The 12,649-nt window shown below is 45.0% G+C and overlaps 1 protein-coding gene across 5 annotated transcripts in view; it reads left to right on the top strand.

Moving 5' to 3' along the window:
- The window catches only part of Angel1 (angel homolog 1), a 31,926-nt gene extending 21,824 nt beyond the window's left edge, over positions 1-10,102 (top strand). For all 5 annotated transcript variants that reach the window (XM_051196093.1, XM_051196089.1, XM_051196090.1 and 2 more), the window contains 3 exons: positions 5,552-5,621; positions 7,510-7,673; positions 8,142-10,102. In XM_051196093.1, coding sequence (XP_051052050.1) covers positions 5,552-5,621; positions 7,510-7,673; positions 8,142-8,302 — 395 coding nt within the window. In that variant the 3' untranslated portion in view covers positions 8,303-10,102. The remainder of the gene's footprint in view (positions 1-5,551; positions 5,622-7,509; positions 7,674-8,141) is intronic.
- The last annotated feature ends 2,547 nt before the right edge of the window (positions 10,103-12,649 follow it).

Below are 12,649 nucleotides of genomic sequence, written 5' to 3'. Positions count from 1 at the left end.
TGACACTAACTTTAATGGTGACCACCTAGTGCAAAGGGCGATGCAGTACTAGACAGCGGTGGTCCGATTCCCAGAACTATCGTAGTTTTATGTCACCCACACGGTGTGGTGTGAAACAGAGATTCCTTCCTATCTTCCCTACTTCCTTTATGAATGAATGATCATTTTTCTAGACTGATTTTTTTTTATGTGTGTGTGTGTTTTGCCTGCTATATGTCTGTGCACCAATTGCATTCAGGGCCTTTAGAGGCCAGAAGAGGGTGCCAGATCCCCTGGAAAGGGAGTTACAGAGCTGCCTGCCATATGGATACAAGGAACCAAACCTGGGTCCTCTGCAAGACCAACAAGTGCTCTTGACTGCTGAGCCATCTCTCCAGCCTCCATAATGATTTTTTGTTTGTTTGCTTGGTTTTTATTTTATTTTTTGAGACAGAGCTTCTCTATGTAGTCCTGGCTGCCCTGGAACTCACTCTGTAGACCAGGCTGACCTCAAACTCAGAGATCCTCTTGCCTCTGCCTCCCAAGTACTGAGACTAAAGGCATGCATTACCATTATCTGGCCCATAATGATTGATTTTTTAAAAAGAAATTTAATTCAATTAAGTTTATTTTGTTTGTTTTATATATGAGTGTATTATCTACATGTATGTCTGCAGACCAGAAGAGAGTATTAGATCCCACTATAGATAGATGGTTGTGAGCCACTATGTGGTTGCTGGAAATTGAACTCAGGACCTTTGGAGGAGCAGCTAGTGCTCTTAACCACTGTTCTTTGATTCATGGGAAGAATCTTAAACTGCTATTAGTCGCTGGCATGGTTCAGTTTAATGCATTCGTTGGTGCATGGCATTGGCGGCTGACCCCTTGGCTCCCTGAGAGCCTGCCTTTATGGCAGGGGACTGCTCCAGCTCTGGTTTCACACTGCCACCTAGTAGTGTGCCACAGGCGCTGCTCATTAACCCCATTTGGTTTATGTTTGGTATTAGGGGCTATTAAAAGAGCCATGCTCATGTTTGTTGCTAGTACAGAGCCAGGAAGCCACCTCTTAAAGGAGCCATGCCTCTGTTTGCCACTAGCATTGAGCCTACCTGAGAAAAGGCAGTTATCAGAAAGCCACATCTGGCTCAGTTTTTGTATGCTTACAATCTTTTTTTTTTTTTTTTTTTCCCAGCCCTATGTTGGGTATCATTTGTAGTTGAACTTTTCTGTTCCGCAGGCCAGTTCCCAAATAAGTACACTGAGACTTATTATTAATTATAAATGCTTGGCTGATAGCTCAGTTTGTCACTAATTGGCTCTTACAACTTAAATTAACCCATAATTCTTATTTACTTTTTGCCACATGGCTAGGTACATTTTGTTAGTATGGCAGGTTCATCTCTTGCTTCCTCTGCATCCTCTCGAGACTCTTAAGACTTCTCCCCTTCTTTTTCACCCTCTCTTTGTCTTTAAGTCCTGCCTCACCTTTACCTGTCCAGCTATTGGCAGTCAGCTTCTTTATTAAAGCAATCACAGTGACATATATTTATATAGTGTAAGGGAATATTCCTTTAATCCCAGCACTGTGGAGGCAGAGGCAGAGGGATCTGTGTAAATTCAAAGCCGCCTGATCTACACAGCAAGTTCCAGAATAGCCAGGGCTAATATAGAGAAACCCTGTCTCAACAAAGCAAAACAACAACCAAAGGACAGTGGTCATAGCTCAATAGCAAAGTGCTTATTTTACATATTGAAGGCTCTGGGTTCAATACCCAGCACCACCAAAAGATAAAAATAGATAGTTGAACAAATAGCCTGCTGGTTACTGAGGTTTGTCTTGTATATTGTAGCAATGGAGGATGCAAGTAAAAGTAAAGATTTAACATTAGAATGTTGATGTTCCAGGTAATATCTCCTTAGTAACCATGCTGTGCTTCATGAGGCAGAGTGGTCAGGAAATTAATAAAAATAGACAGTTTTAATCCACAATCCACAACTTAACAGTCTGCAACACAAGGTGTTTTGTTCAAAATAGAAGAAAAGTGTTCAATCTCCAGCAATAAAGAACAAAAACCAAAGTCACCACAACTCTCCAAACAGCATTTTGCTTAAAGAAGCTTCAGTGGCATTCCTGTTAGCGTGAGGGACAAGGCAGGGACATTTACTATCAGAAATAGAAGTAGAAAACAGAAGCATAAGAATGCCGAAGTGTTTAGATTGGTACTATGTAATTGGTCAAGAGGAACAACCAAGGCCAGTAGCATTAGAATTAAGATAATCCCAGAAAGTAACTAATTACAAATTAGTATGTAGCAATCAATAATAGTCACATATTATGTTTTTGCTTTGTTAAAAGATATAATGAAAGCAAAAATATATTTGTAGGAGGAACAACAACAAAATAAATGATAGGAAAAATATCAGAAACTTAAAGTGGGATTTCCTTCCATCTGAATTATCAATGTTTTTGGCCAAAGTTGTCCAGAATAGTCCTTTATTCTTTTAATTAAAAAACAACTCTTATTTAGGTAAAATTTATATATTACAAAATCCACTTATCTAAAGTTCATTGGATCTTAGTATGTTTCAGAATTGGCATATCAATCACAACAATATAATTTTAGAACATTTTGTTCTTGTCCCCTGACACGGTTCATATTGGGAACTAAACCCAGAGCCATGTGTTTTCTAAGCAAGCACTCTGTCCCTGAGCTAAATTTTTGAGTCTTAATTTTGTCACCACCCCAAGAACTTAAACACACACGGTGTTCACTTCCCATTCATCTTCCCCATGTCAGAAATTAAAGGGCCATAGATGTGTGAATTTCTGCATTCACAAATTTTTAAAACTTTTTCTTTGATACAATATAGTGTAATTATACCCTTTCTACTCCCCTAATTCCAACTTCTTGCAAATCATCCTCACCTCCCAACCCACCAACTCCATGTTTTCTCTCTCAAGAAAAAAAAAAAAAGAGAAGCAAAACACAAAAATCAAAACAGACAAGAAAAGAAAGATGATCAATAAGACAAATTATCAAGATGAAACAAAAGTGCACAAAGAAACATGGAGCCTGTTGTGTGTTGGCTAGCTACTCCTGGGCATGGGGCCTGCCCTGGAGTGTGTTTAACATACCCAGTGATACTCCACTGAAGAAAATTGATTTTCCTTTCCCAGAATGCTTCATTTGCAAATAGCTTGGCTAGGGGTGGCACTTTGTGTCCATTCCATTTCTTGGTGCTGGGAATTTGAACCTGTGCAGGTCTTGTGCATGCTGTCATAGCAACTGTGAGTTCACAAATCAATTCTGTTGAGTCTGGAAGACTCTGTTTTCTTGGAGTCATCCACCCACTCTGGCTCTTAAAATCTGCCTGTGTCGTCGCCCTCATAGATCTTGGATCCTTGATAAAGACATCTTATTTAGGTCCAAGTGCTCCAAAGTCAGTTACTCTGCACACTGTTGTCCTTGTGGGTCTCTGTGTTAATTCCCACCTACAGCAAGAAGAAGGTTTTCTGATGAGGGCTGTGCGATGCTCCTATATCATTGTTTCTAGGGCTATCCGTTTACTTGAAAACTTTGTTAACTTCATTTTTCTTACAGCTGAATCATACTCCATTGTGTAAATACCACATTTCTATTAACCATTCATGAATTGATGGACATCTGGGATGTTTTCTTCTGACTTGTTTTTGGTTTTGTTTTTTTGAGATGGGGTTTCTCTGTATTGCTTTGGAGCCTGTCCTGAACCTAGCTCTCTAGACCAGGCTGGACTCGAACTCACAGAGATTCATCTGCCTCCGCCTCCCCAGTGCTGGGATTAAAGTCATGCGCCACTAACACCTGGCCTAGTTTCTGACTTTTATAAATAGAGCAGCAATGAACATGGATGGGCAAGTATCTCTGTAGTAAGATGGAGTCCTTTGACTAGATGCGGATTTCCATAGGGGCTGCAGCAGTCTGCACTTCCAACAACAGGTGGTGAGTGCCTCCTTTCCCCATCTGTGACAGCATGAGCTGCTGTTTGCTTTATTGATCTTGGCCATTCTGACTGGGATAAGCAGTTTAATTTGGATTTCCCTGATGGCTAAAGATGGTGAATGTTTCAAAAGTGTTTCTCAGGCGTTTGTATTTCATCTTTTGAGAACTCTATTTAGCTCTATACCCCATTTTAAAATTGTTATTTTAGTTCTTTATTTCTAGATACTTTCTCCCTCCCTCCTTCCCTTTCTCTTCCTCTTTATCTTTGTCTCTCTCTCCCTCTTACTCTCACTTACATAAATACACATAAAATTGGCAATTCCCCCCCCCCCCATTCTATAGGCTCCATTGATGGTGTCCTTTGCTGTTTAAAAGCTTTTTAGCATCATGAAGTCCCCTGGTGAATTTTTGATCTTAGTGCCTGTGCTGTCAGTGTCCTGTTCAGTAAGTCTTTTCTGGTGCCAGTGAGTTCAAGTTTATTCCCTACTCTGTCTCCTATCAGATTTAGGGTATGTGCTCTTTTTTGAGGATTTTAACTCATTTGGAGTTGAGTTTTGTTTAGGGTGATAGATATGGATCTATTTTCATTCTTCTACACATACCTATCCAATTTGACCAGCACCATTTGTTGAAGATGGTCTCTTTTCTCCAGTGTGTATTTTTAGCTTCTTTGTTTAAAAAAAAACCAAGATGTCTGTAGGTATATAGACTTATGTCTGGGTCTATCTGTTTTCATTGCACTACCATGCTAGTTTTATTATTACAGCTCTCTAATACCACTTGAAATCTGAGATGGTGATACCTCCAGCACTACTTTTATTATTCATGATTGTTTTAGTTATCCTGGTGTGTGTGTGTGTGTGTGTGTGTGTGTGTGTGTGTGTGTCTGTCTGTCTGTCTGTCTGTCTGTCTATCTGTCTCCATATGAAGTTGAAGTGTTTTTTTTTTTGTTTTGTTTTTTTTTTTTTTGTTTGTTTTCAAAATTCTGTGAATTATGTTGAAATTTTGATGGGGTTGCTTTGAATTGGTAAATTGTTTTTGGTAGCATGGCCATTTTCAGAATATTAATCCAACCAATCTTTGAGAATAGGAGATTTTATCATCTCTTGGTGTCTTCTTCAGTTTCTATTCAATGTCTTTCACTTGCTTGGTAGAGTTACCCCAAAGTATTTTATTTGTATTTTTTGATGTTATTGTGAAAGGTACTGTTGATTTGGTGTCTTTCTCAGTATGCTTGTCATTTATATGTATGGAAGGCTACTTATTTTTGTGTGTTAATTTTGTATAAAAAATTGGATAGCATTGGTTGCCCCTGTACAAGAAAGATGAATGGTAAGGGTTGAGTGTGAGGAACTCTTGACGATTTTCTTTTTCATTCTGTACCATGTGACTGCATGCCCTATTTAAAAAATCTAGGTTTTTAGCCTGAATTCACTGTCTTCCCTGCGTCACTGTTTCTCTTTTCCTTCCCCTCCCTGACCTCCTGGAGCAGTGCAGCCATGGTCTGAGAGGGAACTATCTGAAGGTTAAAGGCTCTGACTCTGCTGCCCAGTCTGTGGATAACAAAACCTTTTCTCTCTTGCATCCCACAGATCGACCTGCTGGTTGGGCCGAGAGTATCTTTGAGGAAGAGATATCAGAACTTGAGCCTGTCTTCACCAGGTAAACGTCTTTCCAGTTTGCAGTCCAGACAGATGCGGGAGGGGAGGAGGACATTGATTCTCACTGGCTATGCTGAGGTGGGGGGGGACGGGACACACTACTTTTTGCTGAGCCTCCCCACTCTTCCCTAATACGCTTGTAGAGGGCGTGCATATATGCAAAAGCCAAGGTAAAATTCTTACAGGTGAGAAGCTCATGGAGTCTTTCCTGAGCGAGAAAGCCTCCCAGCAGACATGCTGGCTTACATGAGGAGTGTAAGGGGGGGTCTCAGTTTTCATTTCTGTTTCTCATTGATTTTAGCTGTGATCTCCAGCCTCTTATTAGTATGGGAAGGAATTCTGAGATCCAGTAATGTATTAGTTTTCCTTGCTATGATAAAGCACCTTAAAACTGCGACATAAGGGAGGAAGGGCTTATCAGGTGGCAAAGCCATGGCTGGTCATGTGCAATTAGGGAACAGGAACTGAACGACAGTGTTTTCTCCTTTGTTAACTCCAAGACCTCTGCCCATGGAATGGTGCCACCCGCTGTTAAGGTGGGCTTCTGGTCTCAACCTAATCTAGATAATTCCTCACAGGCATGCCCAGAAGTGATTCTAAGATCCTGTCAAGTTGACATTAACCATCATAACTCTACCCCTTGTCACCTGGACAACTAACCACATCACTTTAAAGCCATATCTTTCTTCCCCATGTCCCGTGGGTTCATGGCAATCTCATAATGCAAAATGCATTCAGCCCAACTTCAAAAGTCTCCATTGTCTTTAACAGTTCCAACATGATTTAAAAGTGTAAGTGATGAGCCTCTTCTGAGATCAGGAACTCTCTTGACTGCGAGTCCCTAGGTAGGAAGGAAGCTGCACATGAACACACACATCTTTTACCCCAGCACTTGATCTGTGACTCTGGTTCTAGGCGGCCAAGGCTACATAGTGAAGCTGTTTCAAAAAAAAAATTAAAACAAAACAAAACCCAAACAACAAAAAAGAAGTCACATACTTCAACACACAATGGCACAGATTAAACTTTCCCTTCCAAAAGACCAGGACCCAGCAGGGAAAGCCACTAAACCTTGTAGCTCCAGGTTGGGAATCAGGGGCTCTGCTGCCAATAGCACATATGTTTCTCTCAGGCTAGCCCTGCTCCACACCTCCAGCTTTCCTTAGTGGATATACCATGGTTGTGGCTGCTCCAGTGTCCTGGTGTCTTAGTTACTGTTTTGTTGCTGTAATGAAACACCATGACTAGGGCGGATTTTAAAAGAAAACATTTAATTGGGGGTTGCTTACAGTTTCAGAGCAGTAGTTCATGACCATGGTAGGGAACATAGAGGTAGGCAGGCAGGCATGGTGCTGGAGCAGTAGCTGAGAGCTTACATTCTGATCCACAGGCAGCAGGCAGAGAGGATGGAGAGGGGAGGAGAGGAGAGGAGAGACAGAGAGAGAGAGACAGAGAGACAGAGAGAGAGAGAGAGAGAGAGAGAGAGAGAGAGAGAGAGGAGGGGAGAGAGAGGAGAGAGAGAGACTGGGCCTAATGTGGGCTTTTGAAACTTCAAAGCTGAAACCTCCCTGTGGGTAGTGAGACACCTTCTCCACCAAGGCCACCCCTTCTTATCCTTCCTGAACAGTTCTATTAATGGAAGACTGAGTATTCAAATATGAGCCAATTCTCATTCAAACCACAACACCTGGGGCCCACTGAAACCTAAACGTTATCTTCACAACCTTACAAAGCCTCTCAGAACATCCTAACAGACTCACACATCAGCAACATTTGAAATCAACATTAGGTTTTATTTAAAATACTTATAACCCCCATTGGGGTTATAAGTGACCTGAGGGAAAATGTAATGTTTTTGTTAGCTGACATCTTACCTTCTGTCCCTGTAGGTCTATAGGCAGCATCCAGCACTGCCTCCACCTGACCTCAGTATATACCCATTTCCTGCCCCAGCATGGCCGCCCGGAGGTCACAACAATGCCCTTAGGTCTCGGGATGACAGTGGATTACATTTTTTTCTCCGCCGAATCCTGTGAGAATGAGAATAGAACTGGTAAGCCTGGTGAATCGGGTTTCTAGAAGCCACCCCAGGGTGTCTGGGGATAGTTGACAGTAGGTTTGGTATTTGGTGGCTTGGCATTGGCTACAGGAGCCTGAGCATCACAGAAGCTGACCGGGTCAGCGTTGTGCACAGTCTCTCTGCAGGCCACCTACCTGCTTTCTCCTTTTCTTGAAGTGTCAGGGTTGGGACAGAGGGACAGTCATTCCTATTCTCATCATAGAGATAAAGTAGAGCACTAGAAATAATTAGACTTGTCTAGGGCAGAAGTCAGGGAGGGACTTAGGGTCAGATGCTGTTTCTTCTTGCCATTAGTTATGGTGCGCAGTGGGCCAGCCCTGTGCCTAGTTTGCTTGTTACTTTTATTATATTTGAATTAATTGCCTACACTTTGAGGCCCACTTCTACCATAAAGCATGGCAGGTGGCTGTTGTACCTACTGGCTTCTGCTTTGTGCCCCAGATCACAGGCTGGATCGAGACGGAACTCTCAAGCTCCTGGGCCGCCTCTCCCTCCTCTCTGAAGAGATTCTCTGGGCTGCCAATGGCTTACCCAACCCCTTCTACTCTTCAGACCATCTCTGCCTGCTCGCCAGCTTCGGCATGGAAGTCACTGCCCCATGAGGGCTCCCAGGGAAAGAGCTCACTGGATCGATGACTGCAAATGCCCCGTGCTGTGGAAACTTATGTCTCTCCCCTCATTCCCTCCTGCCCGTGGTTAGACTTTCTCCAGGCCTGCCCACGTTCTGTGCCTGTGGTCCCTGTCCTGCCCCAGCCTCTTTCTAATCCTGTGCCACATGCTAGGTGGCCCTGGGAGAGGTGGAAAGCGCTCTCCTTCCTTCCGTGTACCTGGAGCCCCCTCCCCCATTGATTTTTAATGACCAGGGTTGCGGGAGTTATTGATCTCATTGGTTATTTGCTTTCAGGCCATTTCTTGGTGGCACCCACCCTCTGACCTAACTTCTCCCTCCCTTTATTGCCTCTGGGCTCTGGCATGCACATGCAAGGTGTGTGTAAAATGTGAGTTCTCTAGGTGGGGGTAGGGGGCACTGCCTGGTACAGCCAGACCTCCTTCTGCCCAGTCCACATGCCATCATGAGGTGCTGAGGTAGGGGCAGGCTTTGAGCATGACACAATAGCAGTGTGCCGCTAGAAGGCAGAAGGTGTGGGCCCTTTACCCTCTGAGTTTCATTAGTTAGTCATGTAGGCAGCCTGGGCACACTTGTTATTTCTGGAGACAGATTGGCTCACAGCCTGGAGCAGCAGCTCAGGGACACACCACAACTCCTCAGACCCCGGTGACTTTGCTAGGACTTCTCTGAGGAAGGCAGTTTGGTCTTGTGTTGGGTTCAGTGGGCTGGCACTGTGGTGTGAAGTTTAAAGCATCTTAGGGATAAGGAGACTGAACCTTTATGGAACTTGGTCTCACTGGACTCTTCACAGCTGGACAAGAGTTCGAGTCCTGGTAGAAGAGCAAGAGGCTCTACAGCTGCCTTCACCAGGCCTGGAGCCCAGAGCCTTGTTCTCTGACCTCTGCACACCTCAGAGTTCCTTTTCTCCATCTCAGTCCCCTCCCCAACCCTGCCTCCTCTTGCCTTCCGTGTTCCCTTCTGTTCTCTCTCTAGAGGAGCATGCTGTGTAGCTCAGTCCAAACCATCTCAACAGAAGCCTGGCTTTGGGCAAAGTAGCTCTAAGGACTCAGGGTGGCAGCACTTGGAGATGTGCACTGCCTTTCCTACCCAGGCATGGGACCCATGGGACCCTGCTCAAGACCCCTGCAGCCCATACCATATCACCTGCATGCCTTACTCATTGCTGGGGTGTAGTCAAGGTGTCCTTGGGAAGATCCTCCACATAGCTTTAACCCACTACCTGCTGGCCCTCGGTTGTCTGCTCCATTTCCCCTGGGGACTGGAGGGGATGACTGAGAGGCTGTGGCTAGGGATGCTGGGCCAGAACCTTATGTTCTTTCCTTTATTTGAAAGCCAAAGACCCAGCCACAATGCTGCTACATTGCTGACTCCCACCTTCTCTCGCTCGGGTTCTGGGGGAACTTCTTTTCCTGTGTGTGCGTCTGTTTTTAAGTTTTGTTTTCTGGGTATTGGACAGAAGCCTGTCTGAGCCCCAGGCCCGACTGTCCACATCCCACTTTTCGCCATCTCTCTCTGGGCACCTCCTGAGATGGTTTCACGACTGTGTCCTGTTGGTTCTCAGGACAAGGGCCCATGACGAATCCCTCTGCCAGGGTATGCAGGTTCAACTGCTAAAGAGGTGGAGGGCCAGAGTTTGATGGTTTATCTTTTCCTTGTTTATTTGTTTCTGTTTTAGAAATGAAGTGTGGGGTTTAAATGGCATTTAAGCTACACTCTGTAGCCGGCAGAACCAGGCAACGTTTATCCAAATAAAGGCTTATCATGCCCCTTCTATTGTTGGTCTTTTCATTAGGACTCTGAGAGGCATGGGGTTTGAGAGAGTTGGAGGATGTGGTGGCCAGAGGGTCTAAGGAGCTTTGATCCTGGGGGAGGTAGGGCCATAGGTCAGGGGTGGGGCCTTTGGATCTAAATGGAGAACAGAGAACTTTGCCATCTGTCTATTATCTTCCCTGTGCTCTGGGACTTTGGAGGACCAGGGTTTGAGTAAAGTCCCCTGCCTGCCCTTTGCAGAGTGCAGCTGCCTTCTCTGTCGCCCGGTGAGAAGAGAAGGGCTCTAATTTAGCTGCTTTTTGCCCTTACTCCATCTGCTGCCTTGTGTCTCTCTGTAGACTGTCGACTTTTGCAGATGGGTGGGTGTGGAAAACGGGATGTTCCTGGTCAAAGCAGTGGCAGCTGCGTGAGGCATGATGTGTGTAGCAGATGCCTCTTGCTGGGTATCTATTTCTGATCTTCTCTTGTAGTCTGGAGCCAGGGCTGAGCTGTGGGCCATCTGTCGTTAGAAACACTTATCTTCCTTGCCGTCCTTAACTGCCAGTAATTATGTCCTTCTCTGGTCTCCTTATGTGGTACAGCAAGCCAAGGCCTCATGAGATGAGCCACGGTTTTCTGTCTTACCTCAACAGATTGCCAGCCCCCATACTCAATCTCCAGTCAATGTCTTCCCAGGGACTGGTATTATTTAAAGCCACCTGGAGCTGCTGGTGCACCCTGGGTCAGAATTCACTGATTTAGGGGAAACCAAATCTAGCCAGGGATTAGGATTAGGGTGCGGTGCCTTGGCCAGGCTGGCTGGTGACTGGGTAAGTCACTTAATAACTCTGCCTTTGGGTTTGCATCCCTTAGTGAAAGAAAGTTGAAGGGGTTTTAGGTCAGTGTTGCTTGTGCTATGGCAAGAAAGGAATGCTAAGAATGCTGAAAAATTCTGGTAGGTTGAATAACTGGCCCCCATGGACTGGGAAGTATTTGACAGCTCAGGGCTTTGAGTGATAGTTTTTTCATTGCAATGGAGGGTCCCCCAGTACCTCACTCCCTAAACACACACTCAGAATTTGGTTAAGATTTTATGCTGATCTTCCACTTATTGTGTGAGTGTATGTGTGGGTGCATGTTCAGGTGGGTGCACATGTGTGTGGATGCTTGTGATCTGTATGTGCATGCATGTGGAGGCCAGAGATCAATGGTGGGCATCATCCTCCAGGATCCATCTGCCCTGTTTTTTGAGACAGGGTCGCTCATTGGCTTAGGACATACTAAGTAGTCTAGACTGACTGGCAGGTAAACTCCGGGGATCCTTTCTGCTTTCCCAGTGCTGGAATTACAAGACTGTGCCACCATGCCCAGTTTTATGTTGGTTTTAAGGATCTAACTTAGGTCCTCACGCTTGCACAACAAACACTTTACTGAGTGATTTCCCCCTCCCACTAGGAGGCAGTAGGGGGGTTGTCTTGAAAGCTCTTCCACCCCTGGGGAAGTAGAGACCCAGTGACAAGCCCAGAGTCTTGAATCATGGTTTAGTTTCTTGCTGGCTTATGCTTCTCAGACATAGCCTTCCCAGAGGAACAGGGGAGCCAGACTTTCTTGCAGGGCAGGAGTCAGGAAGAGTTCAGAAACAGCTTTCAGGTGGAGGCTGGGAAGGGATCTGATCAACCGGCTTCATTTGCTTTTTCTTTCCAGTCCTATGCTGGAATGTAGTGACTCATTGGAGAGCCAGGTTGTGGTGTGTTAAGTAATTTGCAATGCAGTTTCTCTTTTCCCAGGACATGAAAGCCCATCTCTAATAGTTTCTACCAGGAGGGAACTGTTTGGGACCCAGGACTCCCAACAGCGTGGTGCATCCTTGCCTGTGATTTAACTGTTGAAGATGAGGGACATCTAGAAAGCCTGACAAGGTGCAGATCAAACCGGGGCAGAAGATTGTGAATTCCATGTGTTTGGCAGGGAAGTTGGCCCTTCTGGATTACACCCTGTCCTTATGAGTGGGACTTCAGCTAGCTCTGGAAAGAATGACATCTTATATTTTATCACACTTGCAGTCTTGGAAATTTTGTTTTCTATTAGCAATTTCTCTCTGGCTAGGGATTGCAAAGAGTTGTCATGTATGGGCTGGCTCACTAGATGGTCTGTCTCTTCCACCTGTTGGTCTCCACCGCCTTGGCAAACACTTAAGTGTGGCCAGGTAACCTGCATCTGGGGCAATCTCAGTCCTTGGTATGATAATTGCTTCCCATTGCCACTGCCCTCCACAGTAGCAGTCAAAATGCTTGGTCCTGGCAGATGGGGAGGATGAGTCAGTCCATCAGTCTCCTCTTTTGGGAAGTGTCAATTTAGACGTGATCCTGAGTGAGGTACGGGCAGCAGAAAACAAATGCTTCCTCCAGGAACTGGGGTCCTGAACAGCCCAGAGGTCAGCAGCAACACTACACCTGCATTCTATGAAAGTGATTTAGCAGTGACCATAATGACTCTGGCTCACCCAGCCCAGTCTATGAAAGCGATTTAGCAGTGGCCACAATGAGCTTGGCTCACTGATGACCTAGGC

The sequence above is a fragment of the Phodopus roborovskii genome, unplaced genomic scaffold (assembly GCF_943737965.1).
Source record: "Phodopus roborovskii unplaced genomic scaffold, PHOROB, whole genome shotgun sequence".
In the NCBI taxonomy this organism is placed as follows: domain Eukaryota; kingdom Metazoa; phylum Chordata; class Mammalia; order Rodentia; family Cricetidae; genus Phodopus; species Phodopus roborovskii.
This window is presented reverse-complemented; position numbering and strand designations above follow the sequence as displayed.